The sequence below is a fragment of the Cynocephalus volans genome, chromosome 4, assembly GCF_027409185.1.
Source record: "Cynocephalus volans isolate mCynVol1 chromosome 4, mCynVol1.pri, whole genome shotgun sequence".
Lineage (NCBI taxonomy): Eukaryota > Metazoa > Chordata > Mammalia > Dermoptera > Cynocephalidae > Cynocephalus > Cynocephalus volans.
The window spans coordinates 68959544-68985443 of NC_084463.1; the positions used below are offsets into that span (position 1 = coordinate 68959544).

Consider the following 25900-nt stretch of genomic DNA (forward strand, 5'->3'; position numbering starts at 1 on the left):
TGTTTAAGTTTGCTTTTCTTTCATGTCAAATCCAGATGAGTAGCAAACCCTTGACCCTCTCCCAACCTCCTCATTTGCCCCATCCCAATCCAACAAGTTGTCCACAAGTAGCTCTTCAAACACTGATACTGGGGAGATTTAATACAAAGTTTTGAGGCTACTATGGGTGTATAAAAAAATGATTTCTAGCAAATCATTAAGGAGGATTTGTGGGGCATCTCCTCAAAGCAGTCTTACAGAGTCCCCATTGTTCAATTGTTAATAAAAAGGAAGGATCAGAGGAGTGGAATATAATCTCTTATTTCTGCCTTAAGAGTATAATCTTCTATATTTATTATCAACTACTGTGCTCTAAGGAACAATAATTTCTTAGAATTTATTTTAAATGCATTACTTCTTAGTGATTATGAGGTTATTAACACAATTTCCATAATAAATGGTGTTCTACATCTGCTCTGCTATTTCAGAAAAGGAATCACCATTTGTGTAAATCTGCTACATTAGGGCTTGCTATAAAAATTTTGTGTTAATGAATTCAGATGGTTTTCAAAGTATAATTTTCCTACCAAGAAATTTTTTTGGATTATTTGTATTTAGCACAACAAAACTTGAAATAAGATACTTACTAGAAAGCCTTCAAGATTTTCAAAACATTACAGATATAATTGCTATTGAGATCAACACACATTGTGTAAATGTATTGAAGTATAACTATGTACCCCACAAATGTGTACAATGTTTCAATAAAAATTTTTAAAAAATTACTACTGAAAACAGTTAAATAATAAAATCAGTACTATCAACCAACATTATTTTCTATGTGGATATTTGCTTTTCTCCAATGAATCTTAATAAATGTAGATAATTTATCCCATGGGTAAAATTCTTAAAAGTGGAAATTAAGATGTTATTACTCAATTCAGAAAAATATGAGAAAATTTAAGGGCTGCACAATTTTAAGTTTAGCCAAAATAATTTATTTAAAAGCTAGTTTAGTCATAAGCCTTTTGGTGGGAAGTGTATGTGGATGGGGGAATTAATATTTGGTACAAGGAAGAAAATAAATACATTTTTATTTTCTGTATATACACGTACATATACGTGTATACATCTGTATGTTATATATGCATATGTATATATGTATAGTGCATCTACGAAATTTTACAAAGAGAAGGTAAAATATCAAACATCTCATAAAAAACAAAAGTATTTTATATTTAGAAAGATAAAGTGTGATAAGCAAAATTGCTTTTAGGTTTATAACCTAATTCTGATGCTGTAGTGAATAAATTTGGTTTTATGAAAAAAAAAATTTTTTTTTTTTTTGGTGGCTGGTCAGCACGGGGATCTGAACCTGTGACCCTGGTGTTACAAGGCTGTGCTCTAACCAACTGAGCTAACCTGCCATCCCCCTTGAGACACATTTTTAAAAGATTGTTGTGCACATAAGATGATAAGAAATATCTTCTTAGTTGAGTAATGCATTAGGAGCATCATTTAACTTCAATAGTAAAGTTTTGAGGAAAAAAGAACTTGTCTGAAATATCGCCTTTTCCAGAGAGTTCAATGGCCAAAGAAAGTAGCAAGATGACAGAAGAAAACACTACCCTCTTCTTTTCCCCCAAGGTGTACTGTAAATTTCCTTTTCCTCAATTGCTGTATTCATCCAAACCATAGATTTGGCTTCCTTAGGTTGTTTACAGAAATTATCACTTTGAATGCAAAAAGTGAAATAGTATGGTTGGAGTCTTATGAACTTTACAGATTTTATAGTTTTTAGTGAATAAGACTTAAAGATAAAACATGATGATATTGACAATTTTAGTTCTATTTAGATTTAGCCTTGTTATATTCAGTATGACTATATTCAGATAAAATAAATTCATCATTAAAATGATCACATTATAGTTATACAACAACGTTTTAAGAAAAAATAAATTGCAACAGTATAAAAAGCTAACACCACATTTTATTTAAGAATGATAGCTAATGTAATTATTGATTATGTTTTCTGTCTGTTTCTCTCACTAGAATATAAGTTCCACTGAGTGCAGGATTTTTGTCTGTTTTGTTCTCTGACATATCCCCAAGGTCTATAACTGTGCCTAGCACATAGCAGACGCTCAATAAATATTTATGAATGGATAACTGAATTTCTCAATCAATTTTATTTAACAATAGCATATATCATTACAGTGTATCAACATATAAGTAAGAACATACACAAAGGAAGGACAAATGGAAGAACAGATACACCACATCAATCTGGATCATAATGAATGACTTCCAGTGATCACTCTCAGCCTTTTTCTGAATCTAGATATCTGTATTGCACATATTACAATGTACAGCCAACTCCATCTGTGTTGGGCGTTTTCAATTGAGTTTGGGGGATTATTGCATGCAGGTGCCAATATCTCATTGATCTATAAGGAATCATGTTTCTTTCGAAATGAACGAGGTGGCAGAGATGTCATAGGTCCTGGGATACCATTTGCAACAAAAGCAAATACAAAGAACACTTTCAGGGAGAAGACTAGTATGCCGTTTTCAATTATTGAATAATTATGCAGTTGCAAATATGAGAGGTATTATTTATATGAAGATTACACTTTCATGCAAAAAGACAGATATACTAGTATTGAACTATTTTGATAGCAAAAATATTGATGGTATCACTGTCAAACAACAGATAACTTTACAGAATATTCTTTATATATATAAGAAACAGTTGGAATATTTTTCAGTCGTTTTTATTTATTTTTTGATAGCATGCTTCCTGAAAACTAGCCATGCTTGCAAAATTAATTCAGTATTGTGGTTTTAAGAATTGTATGTCAAGCCCCTTTAATAACAGGGATGGAAAGAGATTCTCTACATTACACCTATAATCCACATTAAAACACTTTATTTCACACAAAACAAGCAAAATTTCGAAAAAAAATCTTTAAAGAAAACAACTATATATATTCAGAAAACAAGCACACAAATTCAGAGATATTTACTTTTAGAAAATCTACCCTTGGAAATAGGAGTGATATAATTCCATCATTTAGTACAATGACCTCATTTCAAGATACGGGAATTGGTATGTCAGAATCGTTAAGTGATTCTTTTTCAACATTTATTTATTTTCTTGAGAAAGATGAAGATTAATTCTTCTTTTGTCCTAGTATCTCAGAATAGTCACAGAACTTTAAAAAAAAATTTTTTTTTTCTGGTAGTCCAGAGTTGATCATCCAAGAAGAATCCCACATGAAAAATAAGCTTAAATTTACTACACTGGAGAACAAGACTTGAGCCTTAGTTAGGAATGGTCGAACAGCGTGGAACTCTTTTCTTTCTTGATCAATTTCTTAAAATAGGATTCTTCATCAGAGGCTGAAAAGAGGAGGACTGTACTGAAGTATGACTTTCCATTACTGTGTCTTTTTTAGGAAAAGAAATATATATATATATTGCTTTTCAAGTCCCATGCAAATATTATACAATTAAGTAAGAAGGTTTACACAAAAACTGCTGTTGGTTCGTTTGCATTCTAAAATCATAAACTTCAGATCAAGGCTTGTGGGATTACATTAAATTGCTAACTGGTGACGCAACACAGATAAAACTAATTGCAACATACAAATCTTCTCTCTGGCATTTTCACACTTTGACTTCAACGTCAGTTTCGGAAACAACTTGACATTACTAAAAACCTAAAACTAAAATTATGTAAGCTAAAAACTAAATTACACAAAATACTTCCATTTTATTTAGAATAAGGGCTTCCATAAATAATTAAAAATATGTTTTGCCTAAAGAGACAGTGAACTCAGGATATATAACTTTAAATTGGATAGAAAAGGTCACCGATTGTTGATCTTCTTTGACTAGCATTGACTCTAAAGGGCATGTTTGACTTTAGAAGAGAAAAATATATAAGATATTCTGTTATTTAAAAGATAATTCATGAGTACCTCCTTGAAAAAGCAGCCTTAAAATTTACAGTATTTTTCATTTTAGGATATGACTGCATGAAGCAGTTGTATTTTTCTTAATTCCTAGAAGTCCAATAAATTATATTGTGTATTTCTCACTGGTCAATGAGAAAAATAATCGGTGCAAAAAACCCTTTTCACATTAAAAATAAATATAAAACAAAATTGATTTCTAAAGCATTCAGTTATATAAAACATGCTCGTTAAAATCTAAACATTCACATCTCCACTATTAAAAAGACAATGCAAATCATTACCAGATGATTAAACTACCTGAACATTATAATTTTAAGCACTATTGATTATTATTACATTGATTTTTTTTTTTTAAACATAGTGACAATATGGTGTTTACTGCTGGATATTTTTATGTGATTGGTTGTTGATTTTTTTCACTTTCACTGTTTTGTGTTTTTGTGTTTTGGGATCTTAGCATTTCATACATTTCCAACTGGAGTTTGACAGTCTCAATTTTCAACATCTGAGCATTTTTTCCAAGAACAATAATGCAACAAAAGATAATACAGATAAAAGTACAGAATGTACTCAAAGCTCAGGACAAACTTATTCAAAGCCTAAATAAACTTTAGTGGATAAGACCCCCATGTCACCACTGCTAATATACAGCTTTCCCCTTCCCCCATTCACCATAGCTGGGGAGTTAAAATTGTCTGTGGACAAAACGGAACACCAGAAAGCATAGACCAAAACTTACCATGATTGTGGTTACAACCACTGTTCTGTTCTCAATAGCTGCTGTGTCATTGCCAAGAGTGGGTACATCTTGAATCAAAACTAATTTATCCATATCATTCCAGTAACCAACCTGCCAAATAGAAAAAATACTTGAAAACATATTTAGTACTGTAGAATATACTCTAGTTCTTCTCGGAAAAATGAGGGGTATAAATAGTGAGCAAGCAAAACACATCTGAAAAGCAAATGAAAAAAAGTATCTGGAAGGTTTCTTAATGGATCAAGAGCCAGTTTTCCTGGTCTTAAGAATACTGCCTTGTTACATATTTGGCAAATTTACAATGAACAATCATGGAGTAGCCAAGACATTGAGAATGGATGGTTCCAAAAGGAATATGGGTATAGATGGAACATAATTTACGTTAATATTCTCTTCTAGTGAGATGGACAGGTACCCCCTAAAATTAATTTGTATAAATTTATCAATAAAGTTAAGGTCATAGGGTAAAGGGAATAGGCAGATTTATAAAGGGATTTATAAACCTGATTTATAGAGGATGTTTTCAAGTAAAAAAAAAACTTGTGTATTTTTAAAGTAATAAAGAAAAGGTTTTTGGTTTGATACAACCTAGCCACTAGTTAAGTCTTAACATTTCTGAAATGCTAACTACATAACAGATGAATACGAACAAAGTTTTCACTTTTAAAGATTACATTTAAATTTGTATTTTTTTCATTTTTAAATCCTTATATTATTTCTTATTTAGAAGCGAAAAAACACTTTCCTATAAAATAAATTAATTAGTTAAGCACTTTAAGAAGGAATAAACTACAATAGGATCTTAATGGAAATTTAGAATTCTTTGATTCATGCACACCATTAAATAAACCAACGGGGGTCGGGGGTGGGGTGGGGAGGAAGACACAACAATCACAACAATTCCTGGAACTTGTTAAGACAAGTGAACAGATATGATGTTGATGTGGGGAAGGGAGGAGAGAGGAGGGAAAGAGGAATTGGTAAAGGGTATACAAATATACATCGTATATTGATAAATTAAAATTTAAAAAAAGAAAACAAAAGAAATATCAAAATGTAAAGCTTCCAGGAATTCAGTAGTTTGGTTATTGATTTAGAATCACAGACTAAAATTGTACAGATGCTATACAGATGCATGTGTGTAAACTGATACACAAACTACCATGAGTGAATTTCTGAATTTAAAAATGTGTGCATTCGAGTAGTAGTTGTTCTATCATGTTTTGTATTGGACTCTGTAAGGAACAACAAAAATAATAAATCATCTTGAAAGTGTAAAGAAAAAAAAAATAGTGGCTTCCTCATATTGAATGCTTGCTCTGGGACAGACACTGTTCTCAGTGCTTAGAAGGTTAGATAAATTATACAGGTTATAGTACAGTGGGGCCAGAATTCAAAACTCAGATCTGTATGAAACCAAGTGCACATACTTTGCTACAGCCTCCCAAGATGGGTGTTCATTTAATATAACATCTTGAACTAACTAATTGAATTTTTTGATGCAGTTGATAAAACTCATGTCTCCAATAAAATACATGTATCTGCTCACTGATCTGTATTCACTATTTGTTCTAATATGTTTTGGAAGTCTCTTTTGCCTCCAAGTTTCTTAACTGCTGTTAGTATTTATGAACATATTAAAAAAAAAGTAAGCATTAACATGTCAGAAAGAGAAAACATTATTCACAAATGTCGCATACATAATTCAATAACATAATAGCTGGAAAAAAAGGATTTTCATTAATATGATTTAGTACACTTCTTGGTTTGATCCAAAATATTGGTATGTATAAATTCAGCAATTACTTTCAATTGTCCATGTGAATCTATTTCTAGCTAACATTTATTTAATAATTCTGAGGAAAATTTAATTTAAAAACATATACCTTTGAGACCCACCCTCTGCTCTATTCCTACATGTTCTTTAAAAAAGTCAGTTGCTTCCTATTAATTCTCCTTTCCACATGACAGTTATTTGACATGAAAATGGGTTTTACAATTTAGCACTCCATTAACATGCAGCCACCCTGTAGATTCCAGCAGCCCATTTTCTAGAAAGACAATTTTTTTTTTTTTAAATCAATGATTCCCACAACGGGGGAAAAAAAAACAATCACACAACTGGGACCGTTTTTGGAAAGTTCCCAGATATTGGCAAGACCTTGATGTTTTGCATTTAAAAAATAACCTGTGGGTTCACAACTATCCTCCCCAAAAGATATATGATCCAGAAGTGCTGGGAAATTAAAATAATAGGCGAAATTATATCTTCTTTCTTTATATCTACATGTAATTCTTGAAAACAGAAAGCCACACTTTGTGATATGGGGCCAAGTAAAAGTGGATTTCATGTAGGCCACGGGCTTATTGGTAAATAAGACCACACAGGGGTCACTTCCTAAAAAAAAGGAATCATAAAGTTTGAACCTAGAACCTCATAGGAGATGGAGTTTCTCTCTTTAGTTCTTCACAACGTTTTACAGTTTACTAAGAACTTTTCCCATGCCTGACCTCATTTAATGACAGAGGGAAATAGGCATTTTTCCTAGACACAGAAGGTGGGTGAAAAGTGGTTTTGTAATGCTAGAGCAAAAATACGGAAGTATTTAAATCACTAAACTGACAAGGGATGTCAGAAAAACACTTCTCTTCTTTGGACTCCTAAAGGTGATTTGTGCGCATATTTAACTACAATAGAACGTGTGAGCGAATGTCTCTGTATTTACAGTGGACTTAGCTGTGAACTTGGTAGGGATCAAGGGGCTCTGAGGAGTCCCTGTTCTACTCAAGGTTGGCTTCTTGGAGAGCTTCTTTGACTAGACCTACTGGTGCTGGGACCGATGATGTTTCATAGCAGTAAAAAGAGTGAGTTCTGGAGCTACAGGAATTTGTTTCCACCACAGCATCACCTCTTTCTAGCTGAACATCCCTGGGCAGGTTACTTAGTTTCTCCAGACCTTACTTTTCTCTTTTATAAAATGAGAAAAAAATACATTTTCTTTCCAGGTTGTCATGAAGATTAAATATAAAAATGCCCGTCATTTTTCTACTACAGTGTCTGGCTTATAACCTACTCTCAGTAAATGAAATTTTTACAATTAAGAATTTGTGAAAATGTGCAAGTCTGGTCCTGGAGCTTTCTCTCCGGAGCCCTGGGGGTCACTGGAATGATAAGAACATTCCACCATACTTAGGAGCCGGACTTCAGGAAGAGCTTTGTGGCTTCTGCTTAATGAGACCCTCAATCAGTTTCCTGTCACAGAAGTTGGACAAACTGATAGGTTGACTCTTTGATCTATTTTCAAAGATAGCTCCCTTGTGGGCAAGTGTTCAATTTATAAGAACGATTGCTCACTTCTCAGACAGTCTAGTCTCACCAGCACAGTGTTTCTCATGGTAGCTCATTTTTAAGTTTAATATTCCTGACAGAATGCCCAAGTTGATCATTGCCATGGAAAAATGAGGACGGATGAGTCTACACCATTTTATATTTCATATTTCTTTTGTCTTCGATGAATGTCAGCTGGATGCGAAGATGTGCTGTTCATCACTCTCCCAACTTACTCGTCAACTTTCTCCTCGAAAAATATTAATTTCTGTTACCATCATGGTTCAATAGTTCATGAAGAGATTCAGTACTATAAATAGCCCACTGGATATTACTGCTTGTTACCAGTGGCTTCCTTTTCCCATTCTTCTTTCTTTTGACTTTCTGTACTTATTGTTTCGTAAAATAAAGAACTGTGTTTTGCCTTATAAAAAGCGTCTGCTTAAATGGCTGATTTTGCAAGGTCTGGTGTGTGGCAGGAAGGTGGGCCTGTCTAACCTCTGCCCACCTGTTAGCTGATGTTTTTAAGGGCCTGTGGAGTACTCTGCTCCACAGCTAGCAGAGGGACTTTGCTTATAAAGGGCCTCTTTCTTTCTTGGTCCTGGCTGTGTATTGGCAGAGTGGGGAAAGCCAGAGTTTACAGGGAACCCCCTGAATTTCTTCCTGGGAGTGCACCTCCTTCCCTTGCTTTGGGAGGTGTCCTTAGAGAAGCCTGTCCTGGCAGTGCAACTGTTATCCATCTCCTGCCCTACCTGATCTGTTTCAGGTAGGCTCATGCCTATTGTGTATTAGTTGGCAGCCTGCACGCAAGGAAATGCCACTAAGAGGCTGTAAAGCTGGAGGCGATTTTCATGACAACTCCAAATTTCTCCTTCTCACATAGATACAGAAGAACACCCACATGATAGACTGGAGCAAAACACAACTCAGAAAGCCTTTGCCATTTTCCATATATGACTTTAACAGTCCTGCCTCCAAGCCTCTCCTCAGATTGTTGTCTCTTCCATTTCTACCTATCCAAACTCTGACTTCATGCCTAACTTTACATCCCACCTGTTCCATGAAGCCTTCCTAGATTTGTTTCCCTCCACCTGGCAATTATCTCATCCTCATTAAAAATTCCACATGTCTTCTCTTTAACTATCATATAGAACTCACTATATCCCACCCTATTAAAAAACCAACTCTAGATCAGCGTCTACTCAAGCAAGACATGATATGGGAAGGTTATGGAGCTAGACATATCAGAATTAATCTTTGTTTTCTCACTTACAGGCTTTAGACAAGTAACCATAACTTATTGGGCTATAACTTTCTCATTTGAAAAAAGGGAGATAATAATACTCAAATTATAGGTTTGTTGTGAGAACTAAATTATGCAAAGTACCAAGTCTTTGCTTGGGACATAGCAGGCATTTTACAAATTGTAGCTTTCATTATTACATTAAAGCTGGAAAGCATTTTTTGGCAAGTTATTTTAAAGATCAAAGAGTTGAAATAAATAGAGTTTTTGGATAACTCAAGTTAACTTGAACATCTGTTTCCTTTAGTATCCTAGCTAACCCTAGGGAAAAGGAATGTTAAAAATTATATGTATTAGCTATAAAACATTTATAATCAATAATGGCGGGGTTATATGGTTCCACTGGATAAAGCACTTTTGGGTGTTAGGAAGATCATTGATATGCCTAGTCACATCTTAGACCAGCAGAGTTACCTTTCCAAACCCAAAAATCTGGCACCAACACCCACCTGAACAACTTAAGTATTTCTGTCCCTCCTCAGCCTAATAATAATCTTAATAATCTTATCTTCCATCTGTTTTCTCCTCTGCTCATTTGAATTTGTCTACCTGCTTACTTCACGAACATCCAGCCTGTTCTAAATACGCCGACCCATTAGAAGTATTAGTAGTGGTTTTCTTCATACTGTCTCTAATGATTCCGCAAATGACTACACGGAGGTGCTTATGTCTCTTTATTGTGTTGTGTTCTGTCCTGCAGAGTAAATTTTGTTTTGTGGGATTCTTTTTGCTAAGCTTCCCCACTTCCCAAATATTGCTTCCATTTTGAATAAAGGTTATAAACAGTGGATAAATTAGTTTATTTCAGCTTTGCCATGCCACTAAATATCAGTTATATGATATAAGAATTTATCTCAGCATCAATTATCAAGAAAGTATGTATAAGAAGGTATTTGTTAGTACTCTCACTAAAAAAAAACGTAGAATATCCAGCTATCTTTCTTCTATAAGCCTTTAAAAATGTCAAGTGCAAACTAAGAAAACAGAGAATTTTATTTTTCATTTCAATTGTGGCTCACCTTTCTAGGTCCTGTGCTCTTTAGCTCAAACACATCCATTGTGTAATTGACTCTGCGTCCATAGTGGTCAAACTGAACATTCCCTGTCAGCCCTTGAATTCGAACCTATGATTGAAAAAAGAAAACCCACACATGTATTCATTAGCCACTTCACTTACAGAAATCTCAACTTCTTCTGCAAGGGTTATGGCTATATGCGGATGTGAAACTGTAAACTATAACAAACTCACTGAAATGCCATTGGGTATTGGGTATTTGAACTATTGAGATAGAATGTAAAAGAGGAATATCAAAGGCATGTATAAGCAATTCTGCTATATATCTGGAAAATGAATATGTTTTATTTGTTTCTTATAAAGTTTCCATTTTAACTAGCAGAATTCTTCCTTAGCACTGAAGTATTTTTTATAGGAATGGTAATATGGTATGTTTACAGTTACTTTTCAGCTTTATCTGTATATCCATATAATAGATTAGAGAGCCCTGATAAGATCCTGTTGGATCATACTTTCTCCTGGCTAATACTAAGATATAAGAAGCTAAAAAATATAAATACGTATTTAAAAATATTCAAGTATATTTTATTCCAAATTCCTTTTAATTCATTTATACTTCTGTTTTGAACCCATGGCATTTAAGAACATTTAAAATGTAATATTAAAAGGATGTGGATGTATACAGTTGGCCCTTGAACAACATAGGTTTAAACTGTACAGGTCCACTTATATGTGGATTTTTTTTTCAGTAAATACTGTAAATGTATTTTCTCTTCCTTATGATTTTCCTAATAACATTTTCTTTTCTCTAGCATACTTTATTGTAAGAATACAGTATCTAATAGACAAAATATGTGTTAATTGACTGTTTATGCTATTGGTAAGGCTTCCAGTCAACAGAAGGCTATTAGCAGTTAAGTTTTGAGTGCATCAAAAGTTATATGTGGGTTTTCAACTGTGCAGGGGGGTCAGCACCCCAACCCTTGTGTTGTTCAAGGGTCAACTCTATATTACCTTAGTCATTTAAAAAATAGTGTTAGTATAACTATAAAAGGCTAAAATAAACTGATTACTTAATCCAAGGTTCTAAGGCAATTTAAAGATCCATTGAGGTAGTCATTAGTTGTATTTGCTGAATACTTCTGGTTCTTTGTCATTCTGGGCCCAAGGTAGGCTTGTGTTTCCTGAGCCCCATGTGGTTGCCTAGGCCTATGTGACTCTTTCTGACATACGAGTTGTAAACAGATGTGACAAATGTCATCACTGAGCCACAGCATTTAATTTCCAATTTGAACCCTCCCCCCACAAAAATCTGTCTCCTTCTGCAGCATTCAAGATGGTAGCTGCTGTCAGCCTAGTCCTTGAGTGATTACAGAGAGCAGAGTACCTGCTAACCTAGTGTGTGGATAAGTGAGGAAAGTTTCTTTGTTGTTTTAAGCCACTGGGATTTGGGGTTGTTTATTACAGCAGCATAACCTGGCTTATCCTGACTATCCATCTATATAAGGTGGAAACATCAAGATTCTACTCTGTATTCTATTTAGAAATGTCTCTAAAATGATACCTTGACATATTAAAATGGCACCTTGACATATTAAAATGGCAACTATAGCATGTACGTATGCTCAGATAAATCATTCTCTTTTCTTGAACATTCCACTTCAACAAGACCATGAAATAAATTGAACTCAATAAAAGTGAGAGTTACCTGTTTGAGTGTCCTTTCCATGTCAATTCCCTGTCCCCATGGAGCAGCAGGATTTGCCAGACAATCCCCAGCATTTCCTCTCCTTGAAATATCAATTTTCTGCCTTCTAAGATTTCGGAAAGTTTCAGCCATCACAAGGACTCCATCATAAGTCAGAGCAGAGGTGTACTAACCAAATGAAAGTGATTACAATGGTAAATATTAGCACCAGTAATAGTCTGGGGGCTATGTGGGCTTATAGCATAAAGCACCATCCTGTCTGGAGGACATTAAATCACTGATAATTAATTGACTCTGGCTTTAGAAATTTCTATTCTTGCTTAAATACAAAGACTGCATACCAAATCTTATGATCCTAACTTAAAAAGGAGAAATACACTCTGAAAAATAGAAATTCTAATAAACAGTTTTCCATGGGTTGGGAGAAACAAGACCTCTAGGTGAGGTCTTTCCATTGTGTCCAAGTATAAACAGCTAAAGTGCAAAAAGCTAGTGCAGTGTTGTCACGATCTGCCCTGTAGTCTGCTGCTGGGGTTGAGCTGCAGTAGGGCTGGGCTGTCTGACTCTTTACTCCTCCAAAATGCCTAGTAGGTCTCCTTGAAATTTAATATATTGAAATTTAATTTATTGACTTGAAGTGTATATTTTTGTTCAGTCTCCCAGAAGAATGAGTGGGACTGTTTATTGTTTTTCAGAAATAAGATACCAGAAATAACATCTACTTATTCAATAAATGCATATGCCCAGTCATTGTGCTAAATAGGAATGAGTATTGTTATATCCAATGAGTGTACTCAGGAAGGTTAAGTCATTTCTTTAAATTTCCAATATAATGTTGGTTCAAGGTGGAGAAATGAAATATAGACCATCTGCTTTCTGGTGATCACTCCATGTGTCTCTTTGGGAAGAGTGAGTCCCCAGAAAAAGGTTACTAAGGTTAGGAGAGAAAGTGAGGAAAGAATGAAATGAAAATGTAATTTGTTTAAGCTGAAAATAGAAAGGACAGGGGATCAATTTTGGTAGAGCTGGATCAGAGAATTACTAAGCACATAGAAAATAGAACACAATTTTCTTAAAGCGTGGCACAGCATTGACTACTAATCATGACAAAAACTACCTTTTCTCTTTCAGGAATTTTATATGGTAGATTCCATATGATTAACACATTCTATGCCTGAGTGAGCGATAACTTTGTGCAATGGAAAGTGAAGGATGATCTTCTTGATTTTCTACTTGCAAATAAAGAAAATCATTTGAAATTTCAATTGTAGAAAGTAAACTTAGGCAACATGACCACTAAGCATAGTAGCCAGGATTCCAGGGAAGAGAAAAACTAAAACATAGATAAAATAAAGAATATAAATTCTAACAAAGAACCTATCAATAGTAGTGGACCTAATTAACATTAATTAAATGTATTCATAAGAGCCATGTAAATAAGGAGCTTTGCTATATATTCCTACAGGGCATGATAAAACAGGCTTAAGGACAGGCATACCCGCCTCACAACTAGGATGGGGTCTAAATGAAATTAAGATGGTTAGGCAAAGTGCTTCACCAAAAATGAATATACCTCCTCCCCTGCCTGAACCAACTCATCTTTGAGTAAAGAAAGCCACTAGATCATTTTTTCGTAAGGCAAGAAAATAGAAACAAGAAATAAAACGCAACTTTCTAAAGACACAAAAGGTGAGAGAAAAAATGCAATGCTAGTATTTCAGGAGCAAGAGAGAAAAAAAGGAATATATTGTTACTTTTTCAATGGGAAGAAAGAAGCTGAGAAGAGATGGCACCAAAAAGCAAATACACTTGTTATGTTTTTAAAACTCTATCCATTTTTATGAAACAAGTGAACTTCAAAAAGAACAGGTACCACACAGAGTGGTGCAGAGCAAAGGAGATATTCAGCCAGAGCAGCAAAGGCCTGGAATTTGACATGTCATGGACTAGAAGAAACAGTAGTTGAAATTGGTTTTACCTTTTCAAAGGATGTAATTCTTTTCCATGTGTCTTGTGCTACAGTCCAGGAAAGCACATTTATGGGCACACAACTTCTAGATGGCATCTAGAAAATTCTTATTCAACAAAGGTATCAAGAACATACATTGAGGAAAAGATCACCTCTTCAATAAATGGTGCTGGGAAAATCGGATATCCATATATAAATGAGTGGAACTAGACCTGTACCTTTCGCCATACACCAAAATCAACTTAAAATGGATTAAAGGTTTAAAAATAAGACCTTAAACTATAAAACTCCTAAAAGAAAACACAGAGGAAACACTTTGAGATGTAGGACTCGGCAAAGACTTTGCAAATAAGATGTCAGAAACACAGGCAACAAAAGAAAAAATAAACAAATGGGATTATATCAAACCAAAAAGCTTTTGCACAGCAAAGGAAACAGTCAACAAAGTGAAAAGATAACCAACAGAATGAGAGAAAATATTTTCAAACTATGCAAATGACAAGCGATTTATATCTAGAATATACAAGGAACTCAAACAACAGTGAAAAAACAAGTAGTATGATTAAAAAAATGGACAAAGGAGCTGAACAGACATTTCTCAAAGGAAGATACACAAATGGCCAACAGACACATGAAAAAATACTCAGCATCACTCAGCATTAAGGAAATGCAAATCAAAACCACATTGAGATACCATCTTACTCCAGTTAGACTGGCTGTTACCAAAAAGACAGAGAAGAAAAAGTGTTGGCAAGGATGCAGAAAAGGAGAAACCTTCCTACACCATTGGTGGGACTGTAAATTGGTGCAGCCATTATGGAAAGTGGTAAGGAGTTTCCTGAAATGACTACAGATGGAACTGCCATACAATCCACCAGTTCCAGGGCTGAGTGTATACCCTAAGGAATGGAAATCATCATGTTGAAGGGATACCTGCACTCCCATGTTTACTGCAGCTCTATTTACAATAGCCAAGAGATGGAAACAATCTAACTGTCCATCGACAGACAACTGGGTAAAGAAGATGTGGGGTATATACATAATAGAATATTATTCTGCCATAAAAAAATGGAATTCTGCCATTTGCAGCAACATGGATGAGCTTGGAGAAAGTTATGTTAAGTGAAATAAACCAGGCACAGAAAGAAAAATACCACATGTCCTCACTCATAAGTGGGAGTTAAAAAAATAAACAAATAAATAAAAAAGAAAAAAGAAAGATACAACGATCACAGTAATACACTGGACTTTCAAAAGGAGAGAACAGAACTGAGTTTACTAGAGGTGGGAAAGTGGGGAGAAAGGGTTAGGGAGAAATTGGTAAAGGACCACAAAGAAAGATTATGTTTTCTAATGATGACTACATTAATTATCCTAATTTGACCATCATATATTGTATATAAGTATTGATATTTAATTCTGTACCCCACAAATATGTATAATCAATTATGTTTCAATAAAATAAATTAACATTTCATTTTGGGGTAGGGTAAATAGTGGCCTGGAGTTCTTTATTGCTCTGACCAGTGATCAAAATGGTGGAATGAGTTCTGTTTACCAAGGTTTGTAGATAACAAGACAGAGTTGGGCGGAATCACAGAGCAGTGGAAAGAGGATGGGCTTTGAAAAGAAAGAACTGTGATGAATTCTAATTCTGCTACTTATAGGTTTACGGTAATGTGGAGCACATTCTTTGGCAATGGAACACAAAACAGAACAAAACCAAATAAAACAAGATAATAAAGACTATCTCTTGTGGTCAGTGTGAGGATGAAATTTCATATCATATGTAAGAGTTCTTTGACAAATGTATTAGACCCTGGCTAGCAATCATGAGGACTACAAGGATGAGTCATAGATGGTTACTGCTCCAAATGAGTTACAGGAGTGAAATAATAAGTGTGCAAATAATTATGTTAAACACTTGGTGAGAATTAACAATCAAATATTATGGAGAGGACAAAGGAGAAAGGGATCATATTTACTGGGGGAAAGAGAAAAGGTTTCACAGAGACGGTGGAAGTTGAGATAAATTCTTGGAAGATGGTTGAATTTGGACAGGTGGAAATCAAGGTGAAGACTGCTGAGGCAAAAGCAAACGCACTGATAAGGAGTGAGAAATTAGAGGGCAGTTTAGTTTGGCTGGAGCATCAAGAAAAGGATCAGAAGCCCATGCAATTGGAAGGACTTGTTTGGCCTGTATTGTGGAAGACCTTTATTCCAGAAGATTTTTTTTTTTTTTTAAAGCGGGGAAGTAACAAGATCAGAAATCCTGATTTAATCTTGGTTGAAATATTAACAATTGAAGTAGAATTTAATTAACAGCAATCGATCCTCATTATTTGTGGATTCTGTATTTTCAAATTTGGCTACTTGCTATTATATATTTGTCACCCCTAAGTCAATACTCAAGGCACCTTTGTGGTCATTTACGGACATGTATAGAGTGGTGAAGTATTTGAGTCACATAACACACAAGGTCCCATCTGCGGTTGAACAAGGAAACACTTTGTTGTCTTGTTTCTACTCTCATACTATAAACAAGTGTCTCTTTTTTGGTCTATTTAGTGCCATGTTTTCTGCAGTTTGGTGCTTTTTGCTGATGATTTCACTGTTTAAAATGATCCAAGAGTGTAGTGCTGAAGAGCTGTCTAGCGTTCCTACGTGCAAAGAGGCTGTGATGTGCCTTATGGTGAAAACAGACAGATTAAATAAGCTTTTCTCAGGCATGAGTTATAGTGCTGTTGGCCATGAGTTCAATGTTAATGAATCAACAATATATTAAATAAGTTTTTTAAAAACAGAAACACACATAAAACAAGGTTATGTATTGATTTGCTGACAAAAAGGTTGTAACCAGAGGCCTGCAGAACCCAACCCTGTATTTTCCTTAAGAATAATGGTTCAGTATAAGCTTCTTCAGTATTTGAAGGGACTTTATAGAATATAACGACTGTGAATAATGAGAATTGACTGTATATATTTATTAAATGACTACAAGTGCACAGAATCATGCCAAGAGCAGTGAAAGATTAGATCATTATATATATATATATAATTTAAGTATAATATAATATATATATATTTTAAGAATTTGGCCTGTTTTATTATAATGTGTCATAAATCTGTGTTTATCAAAGCACCGTAAAATTGGCTTAAATCTAAATAGATATATCAATGAAGCAGAATTATCACAAATAAATCCTATAAAGAATTATATATCTTTATATATACAAAGTAGTGTAGATATCAAATAGGTGTATATCAAATAGGAGACATTCTACTCTGGGTATTTCATGAACCTGGTCCCTGACTTAGGGACATATACATTTAATATCTTGCATGTATTCATCTATAAAATCAGAGGGTTGTACTACAGTGCTTGGCACATAGTGGACACAATAAATGCTCTATTTTGAAATTCCAAGATTCTATAGAACAGTGAAGACAGTATAGCTAGCTAGCCAAATTCCAATATTACAGGAGGGAAATTGATACGGTCAGTATGAAATGTTTTATAATTAGAAAAGGAAGATCTGAGACCCTCTACCCCTACATCTTAATTTTTCTAGGCTTTGATTTCTAAGTTATAGATTAAAACTTTCTGCTGGAATACTCTGTCAGTGAGAGATTTGCAGACGTTGACGATGATTATGCCTTAGAATGGAAGAGCTCAAAACCACTGAGTTGGAATTTAAGAAACATATGCCCTTATTTACATGATGTCTAAGAAAGTCATCCATCTTTTCAGGTAAAAAAGCAATGTGCTTATAGTCAGGAATTTGCCAGCTTCCTTTGCAAATACTAACAACATACTTCTGCAATATCTGTCAGAAAAAAATCAAACAACCTGACATTTTACTGTTAATTTGAGAGGGAAATTTTTCAGAAGCTTGTACATTTTACCTTTCTACCAATTTCCTAATTTACCTACTCATTATGAATTACTCTGCAAATACAGTTTTTGTCTGGGTAGAAAAGTTACTGATGACTGTTCACATCTGAAATATTTAGCTAACAAAATTTTTAAAAGAATGTACAATTTCTCCAAGGAAATTCATATGCAAAATAATAATAATAGTAAAACTGCTTGAGGTAATGTTGAGCAACTCTACTCTTAAGGATAGAAATTTAGAAACTGTTAAGTGCTTGTGCAGTGGAGTTAATAGTGACAAAATGCTTCCTTCCTGTTCCATGCTATATCTGACAAAATGTTGCTGGAGGAACTACAAAATAAACTTTCTATCCTAAATTTAAAAAATACTAATATTACATTAGATAAAAACAAACAAATACCTTTGGAGGAGTCTCAGATCCTGGATACTCTCTCTGATCTAGTTTCTTCCAGCGATCCATTAGTTTGGTTACCATGGGCGTATTAAAATCTACCAACTGGAATCCTGTAACATTGGCTCCACCGTGTATAAACCTCTCAAGAGAAATATCCTTGAATCCCTATAAATATCAATATGACAGTTTGTTAAATTCAGTTCATTATTATACATTTCAGCTCTTCAGTAGCAACATAAATTAATGACCAATATGGACATCCAAATAGACTTCTAAATAAAGCAATAACTAGGAAGAGTTGAAAAATCTAATTATGTCAATTTAGCTGTTAAATTCTGTCATTCAAAAATGGGAAAAAGATATGAATGTTTTCAGTTCAGTTCAACTCAAACATTTCTCGAATGCTTCTGAGTGCATTTTATAAAGTATGGAGAAAGATACAGGAGATGAATCTGAGAGCGTCAAAAAGTCTCCTGTTGAGGACATAATTGCCCTCTGATATAGATACGTACTAATGTGTATTAATATGAAGGTAATAGCAAGGTATTATGGTACTCTGGGTCTGTGATGGGTGAGACCATTTTAAAGCTTTTGGTTGAATTACAAAGTGGTCTAAAAGCAGACAGGGCAGCTAATTTGAGTCAGAAAGGCTAAAAGCTTTGTTTACATTAGTCACTGCAGCCCTCGGAGTCCTGGGAAATGGTAGTCCAAGAGGAGAGAGCAAGATACATCACTCATGGACTCCTGTGTGGTAGGAAAAAAGATGGCATACACCAGGTGGAGTGAAGGAGCTGGGAGAGAAGGGTATCATCTCTTTTGGCCTAGAGGCAGTTATCTGGGCTTCCAAAATTCTGGAAAGTTATTTATTTTCTTTCTCTCTGTCTGTCTATCTATCTATCTATCTATCTATTTATACATCTGTCTATTTTTGTTTTATATCTGGCCTCTTTATTTCTCCACTAAGTACTTAAGGTGCCTTACAAAAATACATACTTAATACAAAGTGCAAAACAAATAAACAATTGTAAGAAGAGGGCAAAAAGCATATCAGGAAGTGAATTAATAAAAATCAAAGGTATTAGCTCAGAGAAAATTAAACTACACATACACATACATGAGTTTGTGGCATCTGTCATTGCTTTCTTTTTGTTTTCTCTTAATATTTACTAAAGATTCTTTTGTACATGTGAGTATGTTTCAATTTTGTCAAGAGAACTAAGGGAAATTGTTTTGTCTACTTTTTTGTTGGAAGTAAAATATGCAGCAGTAACTATACAGTTACAGCAGGACTCAGTGAACACTGGGTTACCCCTCCTCCTGAATGTGCCTTGGCCATGATTTTGGAACTGTCTAGTTTTTGTTTGTTTCTTTGTTTTCAGTAATGAAGGAGATTGTCTTCCTGGCTAGTACTCACATATGCGCATTGCTGTTTGGTTATCTAAGAAAAAATAGACCCGTCTATTGGCAACTAAGCAAAATTGCTGTTGAGAGGCCTGGGTATGGGAACTAATAGCTAATGTTGAAGCTGGACTAATTATGTGCCAGACTCTATGCTAAGCACATTACACAGATTATCAATCTAGTTAAGTTTTCACAACAAGGTTATGAGATATATCCAATATTAGCCTTGTCTTACAGATAAGAAAACTGATGACCAGTGTGGTGAAATGAAACTATTCAAGGTCATCCTGCAAATATATGGTAGAGACAAGATTCCAACCAAACAAATCCACTTTGAGTTTGCCTTTTTTTACCTTATGTTCCTGCATATTCTTACACAAAGGTTTGTGCTTTTAATTTTATTAATTATCATAGTGTCCTTAGGAGAGGCAAGGTGACACTGTATAAAAAAAGCCCAGGCTTTGAAGCCCATTTCTGTCACTTGCTAACCTTAGGTTTTCCATATACAAAATGAAAAGGATAATGGTAAATTATCTAGCATATCTGGTTTGAACTCAGTAAATGATAGCTATTATTAATTAATTCACTCAACAAATATTTACTTCACGCCTACTATGTGCCAGCTAATTTGACAGCTCATCAGTAACATTCTCATTTCATTGATAAAGAAACTAGACACCAGAAATCAAATCTATGTTTTTTTCCCATTTCAGGGGAAAACCACTGTCCATCAATCTCTAGTTACTAAAATGACAGTTGAACGTTTGTTTACTTCTACCAGAGTACAGGGCAGACCCAAAGGCAGGCAAATAATTTCAATGTTTTCCAAAAGCTGCAGTAGTTCAACTATTGCATTAGTTACTAATTGAGGGCATTACTATTTTCTTTCAGCTGTGTCTGAAATAGGTCTGCCAAGCCTTCTTTCATAGCATTATCCACAGCTGCAAGACGCACAGGCAATGCTGCAGCCTTCAAAAAAATCATCTGATGTGAAGTCTTAGCTGATAAATAATAGTCCACATTTCTCTGATTCCATCCTGTTGCTACACTGAAGGTAAAGGAAAAAATTGCACGTGTGATTATAAACCCCTTTCAGTTATGATTTGAATGAATGGTGAGTGGTTCAGTTAATTTTAGCTATGTCCGTTTGAATGCAGGTAATATTTTTCCTTTCATATATTTTCTTACATTTTATATAGAAAATTGATAAGATCTAGACTATGAACAGTTTCCTTGGAAACAGTTACTTTGGTGGCCATTTAGATTTCAGTTTTTATCCAGAGGATATTGTGGAACTGAAAGTTCTAGGGTCAAATTGTAATAAAATTGGTCACTCCAGTCACAGGGGAATCAGTGGTTGAGTAACCGAGTAAATACTGTCCCCGAGGGTAGGGGGACATCAAAGGATAGGCTTTCTATTTGTCGAAATGGGCTGCTGTGCTGTTTGTATTTCACAATCATTAACGATGTCCCCCGATTTGCTTCCAAATTGGTTTTCTTTTTAATTTCCATTTGCAGTTCATACATCTTCTGGGGAAAAAGGAAATGTTTAAAATTATAGGTATCAGATATCCTGATGGTTGTTTATATAAATCTATAGGTCCATCACATCATCAATGTTTAGTAAATGTTCATCCTTTAAGTTGTATCTAGGTCAGATAACATTTCTGCTGTGTTTTGCATTCAGGTTCATAGGTTGACTCAATTATATATAGATAGCTCTAGTGCACTTAATGAAGGAACATCAAACAGAATGGAGAAAATTTCTCTTTACCATCTTTTAAAATTAGTTTGTTAACAAATTATCTTAAAGTATGCACTTTTGATGCACATGTAGATAGAAAGTGGAGTCAGACATGGTCAATGCAGAAAAGTTGAAAAACATAGAAAGCACAAAGGAAAAAGTAAAACAATGTCACCAAATTGGTGGAATCTTAACTGGGGTCATTGCACTTGAATAAAAATGTGCTAGACTGCAAATTCTGGGAACTTTGTCTAGTCTGCATTCTTAAACTGACCAGACACCTAAATGTAGACAAGTCACTTTGCTCTCTGCATCTTAATTTCTTTCCTTCTGAATGAGGCCTAAATGGTGTGCGCGCGCGCGTGTGTGTGTGTGTGTGTGTGTTGTGGCAGGGGATAGGAAAAGAACAGATTCAGTTAATCTTTAATTATATACCCTGCACATTTTATAATTTTATACTTCTTTATGATAGAACAAGGAGTTTTTCTGTATGTACACTGAATATATCTCAGAAAATTAAAAATATAAATGAGAGCCAGATTCTAAGAACTTGCCTTGCAGGTGGAAGAAACATCAACAGCTCCTTGGTGCAGTTGGTGGCCATATTTAAGTGATCTCACTGCTGGAGGTGGAGTGAATATAAACACAGAGCAGTGGGTCTAAGGCCAGATCCCCCTTAAGGGTGGTATGGGCAATGCTTAAATCAATGGTCACTCTATGGCATTATTGCCACTTGTGTGGCATTATTTCCTATATAAGTTATTTATTTATTTGTGAATTGATTTATTCTATGTCATCAGATAGGCCAGAGCTTCAAATCTGCCTTTGTGACTTAGGATCTGAGTGATCTTAGAAACCTCATCTTCCAGTCGACAAAATAAGTGTAGTTATTTTTAAGGACTAATTAAAACAATTATAGTAACAAAATAAATATAATAACATAAGTTGAGTGCTAGAGGATTAGCAGAAGCTCAACAGATAAAGAGTCAGTACAAGGACTCTTTGTATAAGGTGAGCAAAGACATTGTTCCTGCTTTCAATGAGTTTGCAGTGTGCTAATGCCTTATTTGAAGCTGTGCCACAGGATGCTGGACGGTGCCTGGTACATAGGAGGCGTAAAATAATGATTTGATGAATGAAAACAATGAATGAACTCATTAGGATGATTTGTAAACCCAGAAGAGGGGTTATCAGAGTGGGTATTTAAGGATGGCTTCCTAGAAGTGACTGTGACCATTAATTAGAGCTGGTTGGGGTAAATGCCTCCTGCTGGAGACAACAGCCTAACTAAAGCTGCAAAGAGAAAAGCAGCATTAGGTGTCTGGGAACCACAGTAATTTGTTTTGGAGAAGGGTCATATAGGCTGGAGTGGGAAAGAGACTCTGGGGTTAAGTAGGAGTAAAATCTTAAATGGCTCTGTGCATTAAGTAAAATACTGTAAATACTTTATCCCAAAGGATTTAAGTTGAGCAGTGCTTAGCTTTAGAATGCTTACTCTGGTAGAAGATGGCAAAAAATTGGGGCACTGACTCAGAATTGGGATGGTATGTCATTTTGAGAGAAATGCCAGCTCTGTGGAGAGGTAAGACACATATTAGCAGATAGGACTGGGAAACCTGCAAGGGATCAAATCATGAAAGGTCTGATATCTTTTCTTGTATTTGCAGCCTGGGGCCAATGAAAAAATTTAAGCAGGGAGATGATATAATCATACCTGTTTTAAAAAAATAACTGGCAGCACAGTGATGGAAGAACATGAAAAGGAAAGTTCTAGGGGCAAAGTAGGGAAGCAATTTTCTTACTTAAATCTATGAAAAACAGACTACTATGAACCAACAGACAGATAAGGTTTTCCTGCCTCTAAATCTCTCAGAAATTTCTAGAACATGACTTTATCTATTGAGATACCATGTGCTTTCTTCAGTACCTCTAGATGATTGGGTGTGTCTAAATAAAATACATATACTCACATACAAATCACATACAGGAAACAGACACAAAAAAGAAATTTCAGCAATCTTCCATTTCTTGTAAGTTTTACTCATCCTTAATATGCAATTGGACAGTGGCAGTGATAATCAGAAAAATTTTAAGAACTAGGGAGAGGCATACCCATTCATTTGGGTATCAGGCACAGCTCATGCTATTCAGATGGCGTTAACCCCCTGTGGGACCTCTTGGACTCTCAGTAGGCTCAGGCTTTGTAATAAGGAAAGGGATTCTCACTTTTTTGGGCCTGGCTGGAGGTGAGATGGAAGCACACTACAGTAACTGCAAAGGCTAAGAAGATCAGTGGGATATGGAAAACATTAGTCTATTCTCATTTCATCGGGATAGAATGATGCATGAGATTGAATGGTAGTTAATTGGGGAAGATAAATTCAACTTATAGACAATAACAAGACAATTTTAAATAATGCCAAAGAGCACTCACAACCTATTTGCATCCTTACTCATAAAGAAATTGACTATAAAAAAAAAAAAAAAAGAAATTGACTATTATTTTATTTAAATACATGGAATCTGCTTTTTGTATTTCAGCCAAAGAATTTAATGACCATTAGGAAGTCAATATTTCTGTGACATTCCTTATTTTGTTTCTTGGTTTAGAAGATTATTATTTTCAAGAAGTACAAACAACACCTGTATTTAAACTCAGCTTCTCCAGGGAGTAACCTTGTTTCAGTAAGGGAAATCCTTGACTTTTACTCTAATGCATGCTTATAAATTCATGATACAATTTAATGCATCACATATTGATGTCTGCCTATTTTCATTGTTCTCTTTTTGGTAAATATGGGAAGGACTTCATACTTCCTGCTTTGTTTCAATACTGTGATTACAGAATATTTTAAATCTTTTAAAATATTTGTAGCCACCCAGTAACCACTAAGTATTGTTATTTTAGAAGACAGTTTTTACTAATTCTGTTAAATCAACCTTGATGAGTTGGTCAAGTAGCAGTTCCCCATTAACTGTAAATTGTAGTCATAATTATAAATGGAATTATTTTCTTAATTTAGTTTTTTGAATGTTTGTTGCTAGCACATAGAAATACAATAAATTTTTGTATATTGAACTTGTATCCTGCAACCCTGCCGAAATCATTTATTAATTCCGTGATTTTTTTGATTCTTTAATATTTTTTATACACAAAATCTTCTTCCTTCTCAGTCTGGATGTCATTTATTTATTTTTCTTGCCTAATTGCTTTTGAAAGAACTTTCAGTACAATGTTCAATAGAAGTGATGAGAAGGGACATCCTTATCATATTCCTTATCTTAGGGTAAAATCATTCAGTCTTTAAATATTAAAGATAACATTAATATAATTTTTCACTTTGATTCTGGATTGACTTCACACTTGGGAATCCTCTGCACCTAGCTCTCAAGAAATAGCTGTTAACAGGCTCAGTGAAACAAAAAACACTCTGGTGTTATAAGTAATAGTCCTTTAGAGATAAATCAATAAGTCAACAGAAGCCATATTAATACACTATATTATCATGTAGAAATGTGCAAGTCACTGGCCTAATCAGATGTTACAAAGATATCAACAACATATGATAAAAACTTTATTATTTTTAGTGAAAGCCATGAATCTATTCTGTACAAAAAGCAAAATTGTTTCTCTGTTTCACTATGTTGGTACTTTAGATTACTTAAACATGCTGCCAACTACTAGGGCTGTTTGTAACAGGTTGTGATACCCATTAGAGTACTATAAATATTAGTTCTTTCCATTTTCTATCAGTTTATTTATTTTAGTCTTCAGTGTCAGTAATTCATTTTTGGAATAATAGTCTATAACATATTGAGTTTTTCCCTGAATTTTATTGTTGGGAGAGAATAAATGTCAAGATCTTCTATTTACTATAAAAGAAATTAATTAGAATCTCATTGTACAATGTCATTGTGAATACAGACATCCCATAATCCTAAGGTCTTTTCTCTTATAGTGATTAATACCAGAATATATTTGCTTTAAGATGTATATTTTTATTAAAAACATTAAAACACCCACAGACTGTGAGTCTACTAAAAGCAACAAAAAAGACAAGTCAAAATCTTCCAATATTTACATAACCCATTAAGTTAAAAAATTATGCTTTATTCAAAAAACACAATTCAATAATGGTTCAGAGTATATTGCTGAACTTTATTATCTTGGCTCCACAGCAAAATCCAGTTCACTAAACACTGAAAATTCCTGTCTTGAAATGTGATGGTCCACTTGCCCGTGGAAAGAGTGGGTAGATCTGAATCTCTTTTGCATCCTTTAGTTCTTGCTTCAAGCCTAAGATACTCATCAAAGAAATGTGTGGTGGGAATAGATAGAAAAAGGAGATGACATTGGGGACCTAACCCTTAGGGCATATGGTAGGTACTCTAATAAAGTGGGAGAGATGGCCTTTTCCATAGT

At 34.5% G+C, this 25900-nt stretch overlaps 1 protein-coding gene across 5 annotated transcripts in view; it reads right to left on the reverse strand.

Annotated features, from left to right (window-relative positions):
• The window catches only part of GRIA4 (glutamate ionotropic receptor AMPA type subunit 4), a 373844-nt gene that overhangs the window by 57007 nt on the left and 290937 nt on the right, over positions 1 to 25900 (reverse strand). For 4 of the 5 annotated variants that reach the window (XM_063092601.1, XM_063092597.1, XM_063092598.1 and 1 more), the window contains 4 exons: positions 18339 to 18497; positions 12074 to 12241; positions 10370 to 10474; positions 4699 to 4809 (listed from right to left, as the gene is read on the reverse strand). In XM_063092601.1, the coding sequence (XP_062948671.1) occupies positions 4699 to 4809; positions 10370 to 10474; positions 12074 to 12241; positions 18339 to 18497 (543 nt within the window). Of the gene's footprint in view, positions 1 to 3348; positions 3382 to 4698; positions 4810 to 10369; positions 10475 to 12073; positions 12242 to 18338; positions 18498 to 25900 lie in introns of those variants that run through there. The other variant, XM_063092602.1, reaches the window with a different exon arrangement.